Raw genomic sequence first — 22,907 nt, 5'->3', positions numbered from 1 at the left:
AGGAAAGGATTTCTCAAGGAGTGAGAACAGCCAGCAATGTTCACATGTTCAACTGACAAGTGTTTTTAGGCAGACTTGAAAATTATTAATCATTTAATGTTAACGACCTGATTGATTATAGGTTGCTGGTCGTTTCAGAACAGAAGAACAAAATGATTTATTTACAGACTGAAGGCCTCCCGTTGCTTTCCTCCTGTCTGCCCTGTTTATATACTGTCAGGTTGTATGTTGACAGTCACTGTAGTAGCCAGTTTGACAGTTGACTGTTGCATACCAGCAAAAACACACCCTCGACCAGCCCGACACAGCCCTCAACGGCAAGCGACAAAAAAATAGCGAAATAATGAAACACAGACATTTTTTTGTCAACGACCAGGGACCGCAAGAACCGCGTACGACCGACATTTGCTCTCCCCTCCTCAGTCTCCTCTCCTCCTCTCCTCTCCTCTCCCCTCCGCCCTCCTCGGTCCGTCCTCCTCCCTCCCCTCCCTCCCTCCCTGGGACCGAGAATGCCCGTGTTGTACTGACACAGTAGCGATACGGGCTGAGCAGACATGGAGGCCCGACTGACGAGAGAGGCCCTTGCTGACACATCCAGGCCCAGCTAACGGCGTGTCGGAGTGGATTTCGGAGCATCTCTGGAGATATTACGGATACCAGTCGCTGTAAGGAAAAAGGATTATAGCACCAAGGAGGAAGAAATAGAGGGAGATCCATTTCGGGTCTCTGTTGATTCAACGCAGCCGCCATTTTGTTGACAGTTAGTGTTTTTTTTAATAACCTACAGATGCGCTGCATCTGTTATTTTACGCCGCTGGAATATAATTCGCCACATTTTTCGCGTCCGTGTTTAAATCGATTTAATTGTGCGTTTGTCTCGGAATCGGCGTCGGGAGATTTTTCTGGTTTAGCTGACTTGCTAGTGCATCGTTAGCCGTCGTAGCCGAGATGTAGTAACACGAGTGCCTACGAGAATGTGACGGAGATGTAAGATTATGTGCATCACTTGTCCACGGTTGTGTCATATTCACTCGGTTTACACCAACCGTATGAACTCCGTAGGCGTTTACTACTCATTTGCAGCCTACATACAGTACCTGTTAAAGCTGTGCACGGCGGAATTTGCCTAAATCGTCCTCAAACAGGCTGCTGATAGATGGCTAGTTAGCCGCTGCCAGTGCCATTGATACAAAATGTAGCACAGGCTATTATTGGACGGATGGTAGCTACTAGCTTGTTACAAAATAAACACAAACCTCTCACAATGCATGGGTTATATTAAGCGCCAAGAGGCCACGCCGTGCCTATTACTTCCCCGGCTTCCCTGTTATTGTTATTTTAAATCTCATGAAAATACATTTTCGGGGTGGGATGATTTTTCTTGCTGGCACTCAGCTCACACCATCGCAACTTTGTGTTTTGGAGGGTCTTGTACGTGGTCAGAAGCTGTGCATTGATTTCTGATTGAGATTGGTGGTTGCGGTCAATATAATTACCTCGCTATAACCTATTTGGCACACCTGAAAACAGCACAAACACTTTTGTTATGTAATTGTAGCTTGGATACAAGAGACAAAAATGCCAATTTCGTTCTTGTCCTTCAGCTCACACTACATGCCTTAGATTTATGTCTTAAAAACAACAATGATAGAGCCCGAATGTGACGTTTTTCATGTTTTGTTTTGTTTTTTTTTTGTTTTTTTTGGGCAATGCAGCACTTGGAAGATAAAATATGTGGCCACCACGTTGATACACACGAAGGGAGGACACAGCCAAATAATGTGAACACCGTTTCTGGACAATTACAGAGGTGAGTCAGTCCAATATGAATATGATGCCTTTTAATCCTAATTGTCGGTGGGGATAGAGCAGTGTAGATTCACTGAATCAGGTTGCTCACCGCTCCTGCTTTGTCAGACTCTTCAGTAGATTTTTAATAGATGTTTGCAAAATTGTTTTGTCGGCTGCATGCAGTGTCAACTTAATGACTGTCAAGAGCCAAGTCTCCGAGGCTGAATTTCCTCTCAGTAATTATGAGTATGACTAAACACTAGTGAATAGGCTGAGTTAATATGAGTACTTGCAGTGAAAATTGAGGGTGATCCGTTCGCAGGCTTATGAGTTATTCCCTTGAGGGGCAGTGTTGACTGTACAGGAAACCGAAAGCAGCTAACGTTATTTGGGTTGTTCAGCCCTCCGCTCGACAGCAACGTTTTTTGCATATCATGTGGGGAAGCCTGATTCATTTAAGTTGTATTTACACTTTTTGTGCCCTTGTATTTTTAGTCGGTTTAATAACAACCGACTGAAGACGTTTGCATGGGGCTCGTTTGACTGACACCTGTCATTCCGGTCCGCTTTGTTGAAATCTCTGCTCCAGCTCGTCCATCTTGGGGGGGGGGGGGGTTTAAACATAATAGCCGCCTCTTTTCTTTAACTGCATAGTCTGTTACAATTATATTTGACTACTTCCGTTGTTCGGTGATACAAACTAATTGTTGTAGTAAAGGAATTTGGCTGCCCCCCCCCCCCCCCCCCCCCCCTCTTGAGTACGGCCCTGTATTAATACCAATGGCGTGAAAGCCCTGGAAGTGACACCGAGCTCTGAGGGCAGACGCCAGCCCTCATGTGAATGATGTGGGGGTGGGTGGGTTGGATACTATTGCTGTGGCCAAAGGGAAATCAGCAGTTATGAACAACGTGTGCAAAAGTGAGGAGGGAGTGAAAGGAGGGAGGGAGTAAGGGGAGGAAAGAAATGGGAGGGGGCGCGGGAAGTTGTTTACTACGTTCCTGTCTTCGCTGCCATTCTTGAGGTTCTTGGCCTGATATTGATTGTTGATTATTTTTAATTTATGATATGTGTTCCTGTTTGATAAACAGTCCTTTATACTTTAACTCCTGGTAATTGTTCTGAAAGTAAAAACAAACAGACAGGCATGACTAATATGTGTCTTCAAAACCAGTAATGTTGTTCTCCTGTTTTGCAGTATGACTGTAGAAGATGAAATGACTATAGCAGAGTGTTAACTGCCTTGTAAATAGAAAAGTACCTTGATGCGAGATGTGAATATGGTATGTTTTGGTGTAAGGGCTTATCAGTCACACATTAGAGATGGCTTCAGCCTTGTATCAGATCAGTTGCAGGAGAACAAGTGCCAGTAAATGACCCGACTTGGCTTGTTAGAGGTGAGATGAATGTTTTGACTCTCCAGGAGGCTTTTCTCCACACTTGTGTCAGTAGCCTCTCACAGAGTTTGGTACTACAGTGGCTTATTTTTGGCATAGCTGCTGTCAGGCAGCGGAAGCAGCTCATATCACTGCAAGCGCTTGGTATAAAAGAATGAGGGGAGCATTTGTCGCTGTGCATAAGAAGGACACAGGGAGCAGAGTTTGGGGCTGGCGGTGGTTTAAATGTGTTTTTGATTAAAGCAGGAACACAGTCACAGTGTTTAGTTTGTGTGCTGGTACTACTGCTTTCCAAGTTTGCGAAACAGAGGAGGAAGAGGATGGAAAAGCTTAAAGAATACGGTGAAAGAACTCGGAGATTGATGGAGTGTTAAAGAAAAGAGGGAGGTGTGATTTGAGTGTGGTATGTGTAGTGAGGGGGAGTGCAGTTTTGAGGCGAAATGGAGTGAGTAATTGAAGTAAACACAGAAAGAGGGCGTGGGGGGAAGTACAGGCCAGACTCCAAAAATTTGGCTGCATTCACTGTGTGTCTCCACAAAACAAAAATCTCTACTACTGTTTTCCACAGTCATAACCCAAAACCAACATGGTCTAAGACTCTGTCGGGTCAATTACTTAAAAAAAATTTTTGCTGTGATGTTTTACTGATGACGACTTGTATGACTTTCCTGAGACTCCATTAAGTGGTTCCTTTAGTGCTCTCCACTAATGTAGGGCGCAGAGAAACCGCCGGCACGTTGACGCTCTATCACTCACTCTCATTTGCTCCTGGCGAAGGCTGGGAAAGGCGGCTGTATGCTCTGTCTAGTCTCAGAGGGCCCAATGTGCTGAGGTCACAGTTCTGAGTTGCCTCCAAATGACTTCACCCAGAGAAAGCACCTGCTCGGGGGCGAATCCACATTAAATCACTCAATGGCCATAGGGAGCTGTAGACAACTTCATTGAATTGGGCTGTCCCCTAAGGAGCACAATTAAGAAACATGCTGCTGCTGCTGCGCTAACATAGGGTATGAGCCCTGTACCACTATCATGGGTTCATTTTCACTGCAGCTAATGAGGGAACTTAAGGGATTGCTCATTTGGCGTCTTATCTTGTCGCACCTCAGAAGGATGTGGCAGCACTGTGGGATTAACGATTGACTTTGGATGTTGTGGGCTTTATAGTTCTCGGGTTGACAACTTGGAGTCCTTGAGCCTTGAGTTACATTTCTCAGGTAGACGATCGTTGGCTGTGTAAATAGGTCACAGATTGTTGTAGGCTGTGAGGACGGACACACCATAAAAAGTCACCCAGACAGGATGAAGGACAACCTCTAACCAAATAGATGATAAAAATTGTTGCCCTCCATCTGCTTTGCACCATCATCCATTACAAGACATTTTATACGTCTCAGTTGTAGGGCACTGTTTAAAACTGTCAGTGTCTGGTTGATGTTGCGGAGACTAATGTGGAATTTGTTTTTGTCTGCTCCATCCTCCCTCTCCTTCTCTCTCCTTGCTTTACCTGTCTTTACTCCTGCAGTTGAAGGACGGAGAAAGAGGGCTGGACTGCCGAGGAGGGGAAAGAAGCCACTTCAAAACAAGGAGAGCTTCACCCTTGCCGTTATCCCCCTCCCCCTTTTCCCCCTTCACCCCCATCCCATCCCCCTGACAGAAAAACCTACCTGGTATCCACAACATCCCCTCCCTAGTAAACTTACACACCCCCGTAGGTTTTGATGGATCAGAAAATTCAGGGGGGAACTGCAACTCCTCCTCCTCTTCTCTCAGGTGCTCCCACAGGGGAGCGAGAGAAGGAGGGAGGAGGTGGAAAGAAAGAAGAGGAGGAGGAAAAGAAGCGAGACAGAGAGAAGGAGGGAGCTGCCACCGTCTCAGCTGGTACAGGAGGGGCGGGCGCAGGTGGTCCAGGAGGTGCCAGTGGTGACCAGTCCCATTTCTCCATCAAAGAGAGCAGCCTGTCAGAGGGCAATGTCAAACTTAAGATTGGCCTTCAAGCGAAACGCATGAAGAAGCCACCTAAGATCCTGGAGAATTATGTGTGCCGACCAGCCTTCAGGGCCACTGTGAGGCATACAGGGCGAGGAGGAGGCGGCGCTCGTGGAAACCGTGCAGTGGCTACAGGTGATGGACCAGGTGGTCAGAGCCAGAGTCCTTCACATGGCAGGGAAAAGGAGAGGGAGAAGAGTCCGAGCGTCAACAGACCAGCCCCATCATCTTCATCAACCCCCTCCGCTAAAGCTCCTACACCACCTCCTCCTGCTCCTCCTCCTGCCAGCACTACCGGCCTGTCACCCTCCCAAGTAAATGGGAGCGCTCCAGCAAAAAGGGTGAGGAGGGTGAACAAAGTCAATTTATGTACTTTGATTCAGCAGTGGAGAACATTCAGTACTGACAGTCAGCATGTTTAGCAGTGTATTATATTTAATTTACATAATGTACATACCTGTGTTTATTTACCTCACTTCCTTAAAATGTTCATCAGTTGCTCATTGGTGAGGCAGAGGTCCACAACAAGGTTACCCTAGTAATCACCATGTTATTGCACAGATAAAGAGCAGCGCATAAATTGTTCTTTAGTATTCTTTGTTTTCTCTGTTGGCCTGTCTCTATTCATCACTCACCGCCCCCTCCGGTCTCCCTCCGTCTGTGTCGTTTATCCCCTGTCTCTGCCTGGCCATGTCCTCTCCACCCCCTCCCCTGCATGACCCTTCTCTCTAGCTCTCCCCCTCTGTCCCCAATCTGACCCTGATAAGTGTTATTGAGTTGAGTGTAACTTCCCCCCCAGGGCATGACCAGGAAGCAGCTCTGACAGAAAAACTTACCAATGAAGTGAAATTTGTAAAGGGGCAAAGAAAACTATGGCTGATTGATAGTTTGTACTTGCAGCTGTGGGTGTCTCTGTCCAGATGTGTTAGGCGTGTCATTAGATATCAGCATACGACTTCAGTATATGACTTAAAAATTTGTTCAAGAAGTTAAAGAAAAAACATAAAGATACATCCATTTAATTTTAAAAAATTGGCATTGTATTCCTTTATTGTAACACACCTATTCATTTTTATTAATTCTCCTAATTCATCTGGTTTTGTCTTTTTTTCCAGGGTCCACCAAAGTTGGATTGCAAGTCTGATGCAAAGCCAGACACAAAGGCAGCCACCACCACATCTGAGAGGCCTCTTAACCTTCACCGCCCCCCACCAGACAGTAAAACACATCCCTCCCTGAAGAAAACACAGACGCCACTACTCAACCCCCGGACATCCTCACCTTCTCCACCACTTCCCGCATCAAAAGAACCAAGCTTTGAAGGTGTTAAACCACCTCAATACACCTACAGCACTGAAAGTCAGAGAGACAAGGACAAGGGTGTCCAAAACTGGGGAGCACCCACAGTCACTGAGAAATTAGCTCAACTCATAGCGACATGCCCACCATCAAAGACCCCAAAGCCAGCCAAACCCACAAAGATTGACCCCACTCCTCCTCTCCCAAGCTCAGGCTTTATGGCCCCCACAGCCAAGCAGAGAGACAGGGCCATGGCCAATAGGAACACATACTCAAGAATGGTCCACCTTTCTCCACCACCTCCTGTATCACGACCACCTGGTCGGCCCTATGGTTCTAGGAACAAAGACAGTGTTATGGAAAATTCACCCAGCCTGACTCCACTGAGGAAGGAGGACATGGATGGGGCTGGGAAAGCAAGTAGCAGCGGTAACAACATCAGCAACATCATGAACATGAGCAGCAGCAACAGCAGTAGTCGCAGCAGCAGCCCAGCACTGATCTATGGCAATAACCGCCTGTCAGCTATGTCAAAGGACAGCAACAATGACAACAGCAACAGTAGCATTTCTAAGCCACAGTCACGTCCTGCTCACTGCCAACCTCACACCACATCTTTGCCATCTTGTCCCATTTCATCCTCCTCCACCACCTCAGCTGAGCAGAGGACAGTGAGTGCTGTGAGTCACCTGGGTTCCCCTGCTCCCTCACAAGGACACCATGCACGTGAGAGTCCTGCCCTGGCAGAGGAAAGCAGTGCAAGTGAGAGAGAGCAGGATAGGGACAGCCCCAGAGACTTAACCAAGTGCCCTCCCCAAACAGGAACAGGAAAGACAGAAGGGAAAGACAAGGGGGTTAGTAATCAGTCACTGCGAGTTGAGAGGGGAAAAAGCTCTAGTCCTAGTAAGCGCAGTCCCAACCGGGATAGTAGCCGACCTGGTCGCACTATCAGTCCCCCTGAGCCTGTTAGACAAAGGGCACCTTCTCCACCAGAGCCAGATGGTGATGAAAGCCCACACACACCCCTTAGAGATGATTCTCCAGATTCATCCATTGACTCTCCCGCAGAGCAGGACAGCAAACCCTTTAAAAAACGCAGGGGAAGGAAACCACGTTGGTCCCGTATTATGAACAAGACGCAGAGTCAAAGAACAGGTCAGGACAGTCCCTTTGACCACAGCAAAACCACCATGCCTTTATCTTCAAGCTTGGAAACACCATTGCCACCGGTTAAAAGACCAGTGGGCAGGCCTCCCAACCCAAATAAGGTCAAACCAAATCCTGTGCCACAAAGTCCAGTGTCACAGCTCTTCCCACCTCAGCCTAAGAAAAGGGGGAGGCCAAAGTCCAAAATGCCAAGGCTTGACGCCCTGGCCCATGGGCACCCACCAAACAAACTGGCCCCCTCTAAGGTCTTTTCATCTTTACTCAAGTCCAAAGAAGAACAGGACCCCCCTGTTCTTCACCCAGAGGTGGACCTGAACCCCCCTAAACCTATGCCTAGAAAACGTGGACGTCCCAAGCGCCTTCCCCCTACCTTACCCCAGGAGGGTCAGCCTCCCACGCTGGCTCCAGAGTCAGGAGACATGGGAGACAAACGGTTCCGCAGCAAAGGAAACGGGCAGCTTATTATGAAGACTATAATAGGCAAGATCAATAAAATGAAAAGTGTGAAACGGAAGCGTATTCTCAGTCAAATCCTGTTAGGGCCCAGAACAGAGGAGGCCCCTAAAGGCAATACCAGTGGTGTGGTTGGCTCTGTGGAAGCTGCCACCCAGTCATTGTCCTCCCTGGCTGCTTCTTTTGGGGGGAAACTAGGGCCGCAAATTAATGTCAGTAAAAAGGGCACAATATATATGGGTAAGAGGAGGGGTCGTAAACCAAAAACAGTGACTAATGCCACAGCTTCAACGCCACCACCAGAACCCTTCCTATCCCCTAACACCACTTCTCCTCTCCATCACCATCAGTCACAGTCCCAGCAACAGCACCAGCTCTCTGGTTCAGAGGTCTTTCCCTCCCCCTCCCTCTCACAGTCTAGTGGAGGCCACAGTCCCATCAGCGATGCCAGCTTTGTGGAACCAGGCTCAGTGCACTTTGCAGGTCATACTCACTATTCAAACTCCCATCATAGCCACAGCACGTTCTCCTTCCCTCCCCCGACCTTTTCGGCCCCTAATCCTCGCAACCCAGGGCTGGGCTCGACGTCATCATCTATGGCCACAGCAGCTTCCCAGAAAAAGTCATCTTGCCGTGGTTACCATCATCACCACCACCATTACAGGCAGCACTACCATTATCATAAGCTTTCCCCTCCCAGGCCGCTCCATCCCACCTCCCCTGCCCCCCTCAGTGAGCTAAAAGAAGCCACTCCATCACCAGTCAGTGAGTCACACAGTGAGGAGACAGTGCCCAGTGACAGTGGTATAGGAACAGACAATAACAGCACCTCTGACCGTGGTGAGAAAGCTGGGGGGGCAGGGGGCTTGGGTGGAATTGGGATGCCACCCGGGATGGGCAGTGGATTATTAATGCCAGGGGTCATCGGTTCGACTATGGGTCCAGGGGTTGGCCTTAATTCCAGAGGCAGGCGGCGACACTCCACGATGCTTATGGAACATCCTTCACCCTCTCCGTCACCCCATGGGGCAAGGTCATCACCTGATCCCCGGAGACCTCACCCAGCAGCCCCTGCCTCCTCCTTAATGGGACACAAGGAGAAACATAAGCACAAGTGTAAACGCCGCAGCCATGGTTGCCCTGGCTATGACAAGCTAAAGAGACAGAAAAGGAAACGCAAGAAGAAGTACCTGCAGCTGCGCTCCCGCAGGCATGACCCAGACTTTCTTGCTGAGCTGGATGAGATTGTCGTGAGACTAAGTGAAATACGGATAGCACACCGTACCACGGGGCACCGGCTCGGCAGTGGAATAGGAATACAAGCAGGAACAAGCAGAGTGCCAGGGGTGGGGGGCAGGGCCAGTGGTAGCATAGGAGGCACAGGTGGCCCTCCTCCACATCATTATGTCCACAGGGACCTCCTGCCTACAATCTTCAGGGTTAACTTTGGCAGCTTCTACTCCCATCCTGCATACTCCTGTGACCCATTGCACTATGTTCGTAAACCAGACATGAAGAAGAAACGGGGACGGCCTCCGAAACTGAGGGAGTCCATGTCTGAGGTTCCCTTTGTACCTGGGCTTGGATTCCCACTCTCCAGTGGAGGCTTCTACCACCCCTCCTACAGTGTTCCTTACTCCTCTGGGCCCCTGGGGTTGGGCTATTACAGAGGCTATCCTGCAGCTAGTGCTCTGTATCCCCACCCACACCACCAGTCTCCCCACACAGCCCCATCCCACCACTCTCACCACTCACCTTCTTTCCCCCCTCCTCCCCCCACATCCTATATGCATCATCACCACCCTTCACATCTCCTGCTGAACCCCTCCAAATTTCACAAGAAAAAACATAAGCTGATTAGGCAGGAGTTCCTGGGAGGAGGAAGGTCCCCTGTCCTGTACCCACCCATGTCCTCTGAGCTTTCCTTCAACTGGCACCACAAACACAAGCACAGGCACAAACACAGAGAGCGCTGTGCTGAGGAGGACAGGGAGGAAGCAGCGAGAAGTGGATCAGGGAGCCGGGCTAATGCAGGGATTTCTGACAGTGGAGCATCAGGGAAAGGAGAGCGAGTTGGCAGTTTGGGAATGGCAGAGTCTCTGCAACGATGTCGCTTTGGACGAGACACCTCCAGTGCCAGTGCCAGCAAGCAAGCTGCTGCCACTTCTGCCAACTCCCCTTCTTCCTCCTCATCCTCATCTGCAGAAAGGTACAAGCGCAAAGAGAGCTCCATGTCTTGTCTAGGGCCCTCCAGACTTGCACTGGGTAGTAGCTCAAAAGGCCACCACCCAGTAGAGTCCTGGTTCAGGATGGGCAGCTCTGAAGCAGACTACTCTAAGCTTTCACGGAGTCATGTGGCGCCTGGCCAGGGTCCCTTCTCAGATGGACGGGCTGAAGAGCCAGCAGGCTGCTCGGACAGCGAGGATGAGGAGCCTCTCACCCCCACGGAGGATGTAGAGCCTGGAGCCCATGATTCTCCAAACCATACCAATTTGTTTGCCTCTGCCCTCACCCGCACTACGCTGAAGGGGGGCAGGAACAGGAAGACTGAAGTAGTCCCAGAGAGCTCTAGCTTTTCCCGCATGGACAGGCCGATGAGGAAAGACCGCTCAACATCATCAGAGAGGAGAGAGTTGGGTAAGTCCAGTTTGGTTGAGTTAAATTATAAAGTAATCTGAATAATGTGTCTACAGACTACATCCACTGCCAAACTGATATACAGCATGCAACAGTATCTGCAGAAGTAATTTAAAATAAAGAAGAGCCACTATAGTAACCAGTAACAACAGCAGCAGGGAATTATTTGCATTTATTTGCTTGGACATTGTACAGTGTACACTGCACTGAATCCCATATCATTCATGTAGCTTTATAGGTTTTTGAGTTTAATGAGCTGTTTGGCACAGAAAATCCTTTCACCGAAAGTAAATAGTAACTTTGACATTGTGAAAGGTTATTGGAGTCAATTGTGCAACAAATTAAATTTCCAAAAATGGAAAAAAAAAAAAAGTTAATATGCACTTATATCAAGAATCCTGTGGCAGAATATGATTGGCTGATGTCTGATGAGCTTTATGACTTGGCATAGCTATGGTGAAATGGGTCCAGGGTGAAATCACTTAGATCCAGCACTGATTCCAGGACTGTGTATTCTGGCAATAACTTCTTCATACGTTGCCATACGGCACAGCACGTTGGCTCTCAAATCTTTCTTTATATTTGTTCAGTGAAGCCTGTATGTCTGTCGAAAATCCCTTATAGTATTGAGAAATTGTGTAGTGGTTACTACTGGAGCCATCTATACCTCAATTGTGGCTGGATCAAATAACACTGGAAAACTATCATTTCTGTCTCTGTAGCCCTCTCTGCTGTCCCTCGTCTGAACAAAGAACATACTAAGTCGAACAGGCTACTTATTTTAGTGAAAAAAGACCCTTTCAAAAACACAGTGACATCCTTTCTGCATACACTGTCTGACATTTGGTAGCTCTTACTAGTGGTTACGGGCCTGGCAAAAAAAAAAAGCATGTGTAAACTGGCTCCGCTGTGAGTGTGGAGGCCACAATTGGCCACAGTTGATATAGCATTTCTGCCAGAGCTCATCTTACAGTAGGGGTGGAGTGTTTTGTTAACATGCTATATTTAGTAGACATTTGCCTCAAAAGCCCACAATGTGAGGCCTCGTCCTACCCTTCAGTACACCCGGCACCTGGGCTGAGCTTATGTTGCTGATGTAAGACACAGTGCCTCAGCAGTGGACTTGCTCCATCAGTGTGACTCTGAATGCCCCCTGATTAAGAATGATATGTTTGTGTGCATGTGTTTGTGAGAAGTGGTAGGGTTTGTATGTGAGCATTACCTGTGTTTATGTGCATGGCTGTAAGAGAGATGGAAAGCTGTAAGAGGCAGCATGGTGCAGTTCAAACCAAGACAGGGTAATCCTGGATTAGAGCTCAAGACGTGGGGTCAGTCAGCGGTCGCAGACTGCATCATGAAGGTGGAGGGGGCCAAAGGTGGGGACTGGGCTGGCACACAAAACAAGTGTGGAAGGATGGAGGTAGACAGATGCACTTTGACAGAGGGGGATGGGCAGAGAGTGACATGGGAAAAGGTCTGTAAGGGAGGTCAAGAATAAGATGTAGAATAAAGAGAAGGTTTGAATACTTAATTTCCAAGTCAACAAAAGAAAAAACAAAGTATGTTTCCATCAGCAACTGTTACATAAGCCATGTTCAGCCTACATGTCCAAACACTCCACTCGTGTTTCACATCATGCATGATGCCCTATGACAAGCTGCACATGGGAATGGGCCAGGGGTCAGGAAATAGTTCAAACTATTGTCCACTCTAATAAGCTAGTTAATCAGTCCTCCTGCCTTGACCCTGTCTTACCCGGTGACTTCGGTAACGTGGACTCCCTGAATTCACTGTGGCTAGGCTTTATGGGTAGCTAGATATGGGACAACCCTTTTTCACTGACAGTTTATAGTGGTATTGAGACTTATATCCGTAATAAAACTGTTATAGTATAGATGTATTAATCTAAATTAAGTCTTTTATAGTTAACCTTCTGCATTTTTTCTTTGTATCAATATGCAAACTTTTCTTTATTAAAAATAGAAAATTGAAAATTAAACATGAACCAACAACAACAACAAGAATGAATGAATCGGGAGTATGGATTAGGAATAACACTTCTTTCTTTGTAAACTGAAGGAAGGGCTGTTGGGCTAAGAAGATGTTTAAGGAAAGTGAGTGGAAAATAAATAGAGTGGAGTGATATAAGTTTGAAGGTTTGGAGGAATGGGTTGGGTCAACATTCTTACAGGACAAGAGTCAGCATAAGAAACCTGTAGTAATATAGAGGGACAAAGGGTTTTCTAAGGTCAGGCAAAGAGAGTAATGAGGGAAAGAGTGAGAAATTCGGGATGGTGAGACACAGGAGGAAAAAAGATAAGAGGAGAGGAAAGGAAGATCGAGAGGAATCAAAAGATAGGAAACTTACAAATGCTGAGAAAGAATGTGAGCTGTGTGTTTTGATACATATGCAGCATTAATTTGTTGCGTCTTTGTCCAGGGTCATCGAGTATTCAGACAAGAGGTGTTGCCCTCCCGACCCCTGAAGGGCCCGAAGGATCCCTGCACCACCGACAGCAGCACCATCACCAACCTTCTCTATTTCACTCCCACGGTGCTGCCTCCTCCTCCTGCCTCTCTCCCTCTCAGGACTGTTGCCTGGATGCCTCCTTGCCCCACCACTCCCATCGGGCACAGCCATCCAAACACAGCCTGCACCATGTCAACAAAATCCTACGGGCCAAGAAGCTGCAGAGACAGGCTCGAACAGGAAACAATGTGGTGAAGAAGAGGGGCCCCGGGCGTCCCAGGAAACACCCGTTACCATCCCCGCCACCATCCCCACCCCCTGTCGTTGAGTTGAATCAGGCTCGGCACAGGGACAGAGGGGGAGAACGGCCAGCAGGGGTCAGGGGGTGGGAGGGGGACACCGTGACAGATGCTATTGAGTCGGTAGTCCAGGGACAGCGTAGAAAAGGCCAGAAGAGGAAACACTGGGAACGAGAAGGGGATGAGGAAGAAGAAGAGGAAGAAGAGGACGGGGAGGTAGAAGAGACTGAGGAGCGACTGCCAGACAGGGAGGAGAACCTGGGTAACCTGGTGGCAAGGTCCAGAACTGGAACAGGAAGAAGCTGGCTTACTCAGGAGGAGCTTCAGCACTTTCGTGGGTAAGCAAATTTTCACCACACTGTTCACCTTTATACCCAAGAGTCTCAGCTGTGGGACACAGACAATAATTCACAGTGAGTATTAATGTTGGGATTCAGTGCTGGTATATATAGGAACATTTAATAAGTCCAGTCGTCACTAGAAACCAAGTCATGCTTCTAATTTTAGCTCAATGGAAAGCAAGCCAGATGGCCACTGCTCCCCGGAACGCCCGAGCACCGTCTCCAGGGAACAAGCTCCACCCATGCCCATAACCAGCCAACGGGAGAAGAGAGCAGCCAGACCTCCAAAGAAGAAGTTCCAGAAGGCGGGGCTTTACTCTGACGTGTACAAGACTGAAGAGTGAGTACCAACAAGATCTTAAACAAAATACCAGTAAACAACTGTCTGAGATTCATCCTCCTCATATTTTACTGTTTCTCCACACCCTTGTAGTCCCCGGAGCCAGCTTCTGCAGCTAAAGAAAGAGAAGCTAGAATACATACCTGGGGAACATGAGTATGGTTTGTTTCCAGCTCCTATACATGTTGGTGAGTCTCACTTTTTACACTGCACCCCCTATTTTTAAAACACAGGATTTGAGCATGTAATTACAACCAGACTGATAGACCAGTCTTTTAAAACTCATGTTTCCATATGCAGACATAAAGCATAGAGCTGGACTTCTCAGGAAGCTGAATAAACTTTTTGAAGTTTTTCTTCTTCATCTTACAACCCAGAAAAAGTTTTGTTCCAGTTTTGTAGTTTTTCTGGGGTTACTCATCACAATTATACACATAACTCAGTAAACTTGTTTCTAGGAGCAGATAACTTCTTTTACAGTTACCACAGGCCTGTATTTTAAGCCATGTTAACGCGACAAAATTATCATCAAGAGGTCGAACGTCTCATTTACATACAGTATGTGAATATAAGTGTGATGCACGTATGTGGTCATTCCCTTCTTTCTCCTTTTATATTTCAATTTTATTTTCTTTGTCTGAATTTCCTCTGCTTTGTTTTTTCAGGGAAGTACCTGAGACAGAAGCGCATTGATTTCCAGTTGCCTTACGACATCTTATGGCTGTGGAAACATGATCAGGTGATCAATCATATCGAGCACAAATTGTTTTCAGGGGTTTTCCATGCTCAAGAGTGAAAGGCTAACGGGCAGTTTCAAAAGTTGCAGCCCCAGTAGTGATCCACCCACATTAAGTATGTTTCCTGTCATTAAACACATTTGTGGTCACTCTTCTGTTTGTGTTTCAGCTTTACAAGAGGCCTGATGTCCCCCTTTATAAAAAGATCAGATCGAGTGAGTATCTGGCTTTGTTCCAAGGATTTTGCCAAAATGTAACCGGATCAGTTTTGTTACCTCTTTTCTCGTTTAATTCACAGGACTTAGGGATATGTGCTTCATTGGTTGCCTTGGTTGCTTTGACTTTTGTTGCCCGTGTTATTAGTTAAATGCGCTGTTTGCAAAATAGGGATTAAAAATGCTTAATGCTCCCACTGCTGGCCACAACTTTGAATGTGGAATGGTAATCCCCTGTTTGTGTCACAGATGTCTATGTGGATGTGAAGCCTCTCTCTGGTTATGAAACAACTACATGTAACTGTAGAACTCCTGAGGGCACGACCGAAAAAGGCTGCCTGGATGATTGCCTGAATAGGTAAAGACACAGCACAGCCAGTGTGGAAATCAATCTGATTATGTTTCAGAAATCAGTACTCGGGTTTAGTCTTTTAGTCTTTTTTTTTTTTTTTTTTCAATGATTGTTGCTGGAAAGTTGTTTGTTTAGCTATGAAACAGATGTGAATAGAGGGTAAACATGGTGTCAAGAAAAAATAATTTCATGTTTTACATTTTTTCAATTTGCTTTTTTTCCGCCACAGGATGAGCTTTGCTGAATGCTCTCCCAGCACATGTCCATGTGGTGAGCATTGTGACAACCAGCACATCCAGAGACATGAGTGGGTACAGTGTCTGGAGCGATTCCGTGCTGAGGGGAAGGGATGGGGCATCCGCACCAAGGAAACACTCCGCTCCGGACAGTTTATCATCGAGTACTTGGGAGAGGTGGTTAGCGAACAGGAGTTCAGGTGAGATGTTTTATGCAAGATATTCTTGTTGAAAAGTTGTCCTAAGAAGTACTTGGATGCCAGAACATTTAACACATTCTGTGTCTGTCTGTCTGTATGTCTGCCTTTTTCACTTGCACAGTTCAGGTCTTATTTAGACATGGGGATGGATAAAAGTCTCTCTTTTAATCTTCCGCTGCTTCTTTCTTTTCATGCTTTAGGAATCGTATGATGGAGCAGTACTTCTCCCACAGTGGCCACTACTGTCTAAACCTGGATAGCGGCATGGTGATCGACAGCTACCGAATGGGCAATGAGGCACGCTTCATAAACCACAGCTGTGAACCCAACTGTGAGATGCAGAAGTGGTGGGTGTCATGGCAGCTTTAAACCAGTTCCCTACTGATGTCCTTGTGGTGCTTTTGGGTTCGTACCAAAACCTAGATTTGGCTAAGCCTTTTCAGGCGCAAGCATGAGCACTTGCCAGAAGTTGTTACTGGGCGGATAATTAAGCCAGACCTGGTGTAAACTGTATTTGTTTGACTGATGACAAAGAAAGCATACTGCATTCACTCACGCTACACAGTTGATAATGTTAACGTCCATTAGGATTACTATAAGAGCAGGGTTTACCATTTAAGGGCTGTCAGGTATATCAGCAGTTGCAGACTAAGTTAAAGAGACAGACAGTGTTAAACAAGTGAAGCTGAGAGTCTTGCTGGAATGGCTGTGAGAGGAGAGTGGAAGAATCTGATTAGAAAATGTTCCAGCTTGAAAATTCAGTATTTTGTTTTCTAAATGCTTCTGTCACTTAAGATCAACGAACTGGAAAATAGACTAGCCCGTTATCTAAGCAGTTTCACTTAATTGCTACCCGTTTGTGCGCCTGATGATTCGGGTGAGATGGGTAATTTCTTATTCTCGCTGTAAGATGTATGCCGACTGTAGTGAAAGTACCACAGTGGGCCGGAAAGATATTCAGCATAGAAATAATGCATTTGGTGCAGTGTGATCCAAATAGAGAGGAGGCCACCCGAGCCACAAAAAGTTCTGCTACACTTCTCTTATTCTTTGCACCTCACTCATGTTGTCAGAGAACAGGGGTTAATCTATAACCATGTTAAGGTGAATGTTGTCGCTATAAGTTGTGTGTACATGTTAAAAGAGTGTGTGTGTATTTTAATGGATGTAAATGTGGCCTTGTTGGTTCTGGTGTTAGATTCCCTTATTGTGGCAGAAGTTCTTAGTTATATTTAGAAGCTTGTTGAAGCTGTGTGGATTTATAACAGATGCACAGTAAAACCACTTTAACCTTGGAAACGGATAAGAAGTCACAGTGAATGTTAAGAAATGTTGTGTTGTCCTACTTTCGGTGTCTTACACAAGCTCTAAAAGACACGTGTAGCAGGTGCATGTCTTTGTAAATGAGAAAGCTCTGCCTGGAAACCCCAACCTTATTAATGTGGTTGTGTGGTGGTAATCTGATGAGATCACCTCAGCCACACTCTGCCAGCGTTCAGAGACCTAAATGGCTTAAAGGCCGTGCACCACGCCAAAACAATTCACTGGTTTCCTGAGGGATTGTTCTCACAGCATGGCTAAATCCACTGCAATCGGAGACCTGGCTGAACAGGCCTCTCTGTGCCTGACTGTACTTTGTGAAACCTACTTGGTTTTCCTTTAGCTGCGGTTGGCCTGTGTATAGTGATTCTGCACCATGTATCACCGCAGTTTAACCCTCAGAGGATTTGATTGTGGACAGCTAACGACCTTGAGAGAGTCGACTATCAAACTGTACCCTCTGGCCTCCAGCGTAGACCAGCTCATAATCTAGGGCGCTGGTCTGTGTATGTGAAAGTCCACGTTTGTGCGTGTAATATAGAGTGGCTGGGCTGAAATAAAAGACTCCACAAGGATGGAGGATTTTCAGCACAAAGCCTGACGAGTCATCCATCTTGTCACAGAAGAGAGATTACATGCAGCAGGGCCTTAGATACAGCTGTAGTGCCTGAAGACAATGCGCTGAACCAGCTTTTTACCCCTATAGAAGGAATAAATTATCAAGTGGCTGGCAAACAGAATAGTGCGCTTTATTCTCAGAAGAATGGCGAATGGCTGGAGCACGGCTTCATTTGGAAAGGAGCAAAACAGGGATTACAACGTGCTGAGCAGTTGCCAAATTGGGCAAATGAAAACCAGGACAGTCCTTTTCTCTTTTGTTCCAATTCTAAAATGCCTTTAATTTAATTGTCTTTCTAGCATCAATATTTAATTATTACGTTTGAAGTCAAGACAGGAACTTGAAAAGCTGACATCATGGAGAGGATGTAAGTTATTTATACGCCTTTTATACAAGGCTGTCCAGTCTGTTTCAGATGTAGGCAGTGTATGACTTCTGATCGAACCCATGGATAAAAAGTCAACATGAAAAGTCCAAATTGAGCTTTACAGCAACTTTGTGCCCCCCATTTATCATTGTCAAAATCTATCACTGCTGACCAGAAAGCCTGACCTGACAATATTTTTCCTTATTTTTGTTCTGAGCTGAACTAGGGTGTGTTACATAATAGGTTGAACCTTTTAGAAGAAGTGATTCTGTGTTGGTTGATGACATTTCCCATCAGTATATATCAAATAAATAAGCTTGTATATGAAGTTTTATTATTGAAGTATTATTCTTAAAATTGACTGTAAGACTCAGTAGCCTCCAGGTCAGAACACACTTTAGCCAAGAAGGGGAATATAATTGTAGTTAATTAAGTTTAAAAAGTTACAGATAAAGTCAGCACTTACTCATTCTCTTCTCTATGTCTCCTTTGTGTTAGGTCGGTGAATGGAGTGTACAGAATTGGTCTCTTTGCTCTGAAGGACATCAGCAGCGGCACTGAGCTCACCTATGACTACAACTTCCACTCCTTCAACACAGAAGAGCAGGTGAAGCACCAGCGACCGTTTTCATGGAATAACACTTTGTTCAGAGCTGTAATCACAGCTACTTCAATTTTAGCAGGGCCCTTTTCTCGCCGGCTGCAGCTCAGTTATTTTTCTTTTTCTCCACTCCACAGCAAGTGTGCAAGTGCGGCTCAGAGAGCTGCCGGGGCATCATAGGAGGGAAAAGCCAGCGTATTAATGGCCTACCTGGGAAGACAGGAGGGACTCGGCGGCTTGGTCGACTCAAGGAGAAGAGGAAGTCAAAACACCAGCTCAAGAAACGAGTGAGTGATGAATATGCATAAAAGATACTTCAGTTCAGTAGTAGTTCAGACTGTATAGTGCTTTTGTTTGACAAAAGCAACCTTTTTATAGCAAAATTTCCTCAGAAAAAGAGTCCTTCTAAAGACTTATATCATAATTTTTTGCTTCAGATTTTCTGAGTGAAAAATATAGCTTATTGTTATCTGTTGGTATTGCTGGTTGATAACAGATTTGCCCAAGTCTGGCACAGTCTTGTTAAAAATCAGGTATAGTGTGTATGTAGGCCATGAACATGTCTCTGAGGTACTCATAGTGGGCCGCAAGGTGTAACTCAGAATATCTTAAAGGGTGTACTTTTGAATTAGGGCCTGAATCACATGACCTAAAAATGATGTCTTGGTATATTTTAAATATAGGCTTTCAGTAACACACATGGTGGGTTTAAGTATGAAGCTTGAGAAGAAGTTGTAAAAGAAAATTGGAGTAATACGTTGTTTTGATAAATGAAGGGGTGTTTCCCATTAAGATCGATGCTTCAGTACAATTTTCTTTAACTGCAGGAGGAAGAGTCGAGTGACAGCAGCAAGTTTTACCCTCATCTCATGAAGCCCATGTCCAACAGAGAGAGGTAAACACACACACACACACACACACAAGCGACACATAAGAGAAACACAACTGTAACAGAGCAAATGATGAAGCATGTTTCGGTCATGTGATCATGATCATGCTTTGTTTGTCATTGTACAAATTAACACACTGGAAACACTTACTCAAATGTACTGTGATGGAACAAAATAGAATACTGAATCTAATATTATAGCAGATGTTTTTTTTTTTTTTCAAATAAGTGACAAACATCTTGACAAATGATTTAAAAAATGCACATTTCACTGATGGTAGAGTATGATTTCATATTTTTGCATCCATAGTCAGAAGTTAATGTAAACTATGATGTGAAATATCTCAGTATAAGACAGCATTTGGTTAAATATCTGAACTTACATTTAGTGCAAGTTAAATCAGAAGAATGCAATTTTTGCTCTCAATCTCAGTGCCTATAGAATAATGAAGAACATTCGTCAGAGAGCAAACTCCATTTGACACGTTGAGTGAGGTATGAGTGGATGTTCGCACCCACAGACACAAGCTGTCTTCACACTCCTGTCCTCTCCCCCTCAATCACCAGAAACTTTGTGCTGAAGCACCGAGTGTTTCTCCTGAGGAACTGGGAGAAGATGAGGGAGAAACAGGAGCTGCTGAAGCGAGAGGGTGAGAGAGAGAGGGACGCCAGCAGCCTGTCCATCTACACACGCTGGGGAGGAGTCATCCGTGACGACGGCAACATTAAGTCAGGTGAGTGTAAGCTTTAAACGAATGAAGAGAAATGTAAGTTGAAATGTACAGTGATAGAGGTGTTAGCTAAAGCAGCAAAGCTGCACACACCTTGCCGGGCACGTAACTGAAATGTGTGTGATTTGAAATTAAGTAAAATTGTCTAAAAACCTGATGTGCTCTGCTCATCCCTGGTTTCCAGATGTGTTCCTGACGCAGTTCTCGGCCCTGCAGACGTCACGGTCGGTCCGTACACGGAGACTCGCCGCTGCTGAGGAAAACACAGAAGTCACACGCACTGCTCGTCTTGCACACATCTTTAAAGAGATTTGTGACATGATCACCAGCTACAAGGGTTAGTTTCTTTTGTGGAGAAATATTTCCAGTTTCACATTTGTTTTATATCCTTCATTCAATCGCTCGCTTCAACTAAAATGTTTGGATGAAATTCTAACATAATAGAAAGACTGGAAAGACGGTGTATACAGTTAAACTGTAAATACTGTAATAATTGTATAAATAAAATACTGGCAGCAGACAAAATATTACATTATTTGGTTTATAAAATATTTCAGTTTTGGAAATCTGCCAAATTCTGGTCAAAACAAACTAAACGGCTGCACACAGATCATTCAATCATAATCTGCACTCACATTTATTAGCATTACCACAAATACTCTGACTGTGAAGGCAAATATTGGGCGGGAATGAAAGTATTTTTTTCTGTAATACAATTTTGGCCAAGTGTTAAAGCGTCGAACCTTTGTTGATCATTCTGACTGACTGTAACTCACTTGATTTACCTAAGAGTTTTGGTAAAATACCTTAAAAAAATAAAAAAAGTAATTTTTTTTTAATGCAACCCATAATGTATATCTTTTGCCTTAACGGTGCTGAACATGTACCCTACCTGCCTATTAAATATCTTTATTAATATGACTTCTAGGCTGACCTGAGCTCTGGCCAGGCCTGTAAAACACATCTGTCAGTAATATCTAATATTCAGTAAATGATAAGGCTCTGTAATTAAAAAACGATGACATGAGTGTTATTCTTTTGCATTACCTCAGATTCAGCTGGCCAGACACTTGCTGCTCCGCTGGTGAACCTTCCATCGCGGAAGAGGTAAGAGTGCAAACCCGCATGTCGACTGGCTTATTCACAATGTTTCACTATTTTCCAGACAGCAGAGTTAATGTGTTATCTGGTCTATCAGTGTACAGCACCCACATAGTGTAACAGTTTATCTTCCACCACGCATTTGAGCCGTGACAGCCTGTGCTTTGATTCTTGTCCAGTATTCATAGTAATCACTTGGTGTCAAAACAATAACAGCTCATTATTTTTTTTTCTTTTAGCTGCTAGGCACTAACGCCCTCATGGTATTTGTAGACACATGGACTTATTCTTAGTTTTGCCGATACTCTGATGTATTTGGTTTTGAAATTACTGTTGTTTTTTTGTATTTTTTTAGTTGACAAACCAGGTTTGCAGAGACTAACCCTGCTGTTTTTGTGTATCATCAGGAACAGCCAGTACTATGAGAAGGTGTCCGACCCGCTGGACTTGAGCACCATCGAGAAGCAAATCCTCACCGGCCACTACAAGACCGTTGAAGCGTTCGATACAGACATGCTCAAAGTGTTCCGCAATGCTGAGGTAGGCAGGTGTTTCAACCGTTAATGATCCCCTGCTATCTACAATGAGGACTGCAGAAAGAGCATTTGTCTGTATTCATACATGATTTAATAGCTCCATCAGCTGAGCAACACATGTAACTGGCAGATGTAGAGTATTTTAGAGTTTTTAAGTTTTATTTCTCCTTTAACTTACTTTGTTCTCTCATTTACTGCTCCCTTTGCTCTCTTTCCCTCGTGCTTCCAGCTTGTTTGTACGCTCACTCGCTTTCTCTTTATTTTGCTCTTTAACATTAATAACAGATAGTCTCATTGAGATCAGGATCTCTTTTTCTAAAGAGACCCGTCCTTATACCAATACTAGTTGCATCCTGTGCTTCATTGTTTTGTGAAGTGACACAAGTCGTATTTGCCGTGGCGTCTGTTTTTACTAATCAGCGATATTAAGCCGTGAAAGCATCACCTTGATAGTTCCTGAACCATCACAAAGTACTTGTTTCAGAGCAGGGATGTTTTTCACACCCTAGCTTTTGTTCAGGAGCAAGAGTTCCTCATGTCAGAACACAGGTTTAGATCCTAAGTTCCCCAGGAGGCTCTTGGTCCCCTGGGAAAGTCGCTGCAGTAGAAACTATTAGCTGGTAATGAAGGATAAACAACTACTAAGTCAGATCTGATTTTGAATATTAGTTAAATGGGTCATCATCTATCATTTGAAAAGTATCTTATTTGCAAACTAGATGCTCAATCGGTGTTATAGATCTGGCTGTGTATTCATGCCAACAATCAGCAGAAAGACTAATATGATGATTGCATGAAGGCCAAGGCTGCTGCAGAATCCAGTTT

At 45.3% G+C, this 22,907-nt stretch overlaps 1 protein-coding gene across 3 annotated transcripts in view; it reads left to right on the top strand.

Moving 5' to 3' along the window:
• The first annotated feature begins 494 nt into the window (after positions 1-494).
• The window catches only part of ash1l (ash1 (absent, small, or homeotic)-like (Drosophila)), a 29,940-nt gene continuing 7,527 nt past the window's right edge, over positions 495-22,907 (top strand). For 2 of the 3 annotated variants that reach the window (XM_071501017.1, XM_071501015.1), the window contains exons 1-19: positions 495-665; positions 1,716-1,810; positions 4,709-5,513; positions 6,288-10,728; positions 13,169-13,835; positions 14,005-14,178; positions 14,272-14,366; positions 14,844-14,917; positions 15,085-15,130; positions 15,380-15,488; positions 15,712-15,918; positions 16,119-16,265; positions 18,723-18,831; positions 18,963-19,112; positions 19,653-19,720; positions 20,282-20,448; positions 20,630-20,782; positions 21,498-21,552; positions 21,954-22,086. In XM_071501017.1, coding sequence (XP_071357118.1) covers positions 4,905-5,513; positions 6,288-10,728; positions 13,169-13,835; positions 14,005-14,178; positions 14,272-14,366; positions 14,844-14,917; positions 15,085-15,130; positions 15,380-15,488; positions 15,712-15,918; positions 16,119-16,265; positions 18,723-18,831; positions 18,963-19,112; positions 19,653-19,720; positions 20,282-20,448; positions 20,630-20,782; positions 21,498-21,552; positions 21,954-22,086 — 7,404 coding nt within the window. In that variant the 5' untranslated portion in view covers positions 495-665; positions 1,716-1,810; positions 4,709-4,904. Of the gene's footprint in view, positions 761-1,715; positions 1,811-4,708; positions 5,514-6,287; positions 10,729-13,168; positions 13,836-14,004; positions 14,179-14,271; positions 14,367-14,843; positions 14,918-15,084; positions 15,131-15,379; positions 15,489-15,711; positions 15,919-16,118; positions 16,266-18,722; positions 18,832-18,962; positions 19,113-19,652; positions 19,721-20,281; positions 20,449-20,629; positions 20,783-21,497; positions 21,553-21,953; positions 22,087-22,907 lie in introns of all 3 variants that reach the window. The other variant, XM_071501016.1, reaches the window with a different exon arrangement.

The sequence above is a fragment of the Trachinotus anak genome, unplaced genomic scaffold (genome assembly GCF_046630095.1).
Source record: "Trachinotus anak isolate AG129_WGS33_773 ecotype Australia unplaced genomic scaffold, CSIRO_AGI_Tana_v1 ptg000016l, whole genome shotgun sequence".
Lineage (NCBI taxonomy): Eukaryota > Metazoa > Chordata > Actinopteri > Carangiformes > Carangidae > Trachinotus > Trachinotus anak.
The sequence above is the reverse complement of the archived record's forward strand: the minus strand, read 5'-3'. Positions and strand labels throughout refer to the sequence as shown.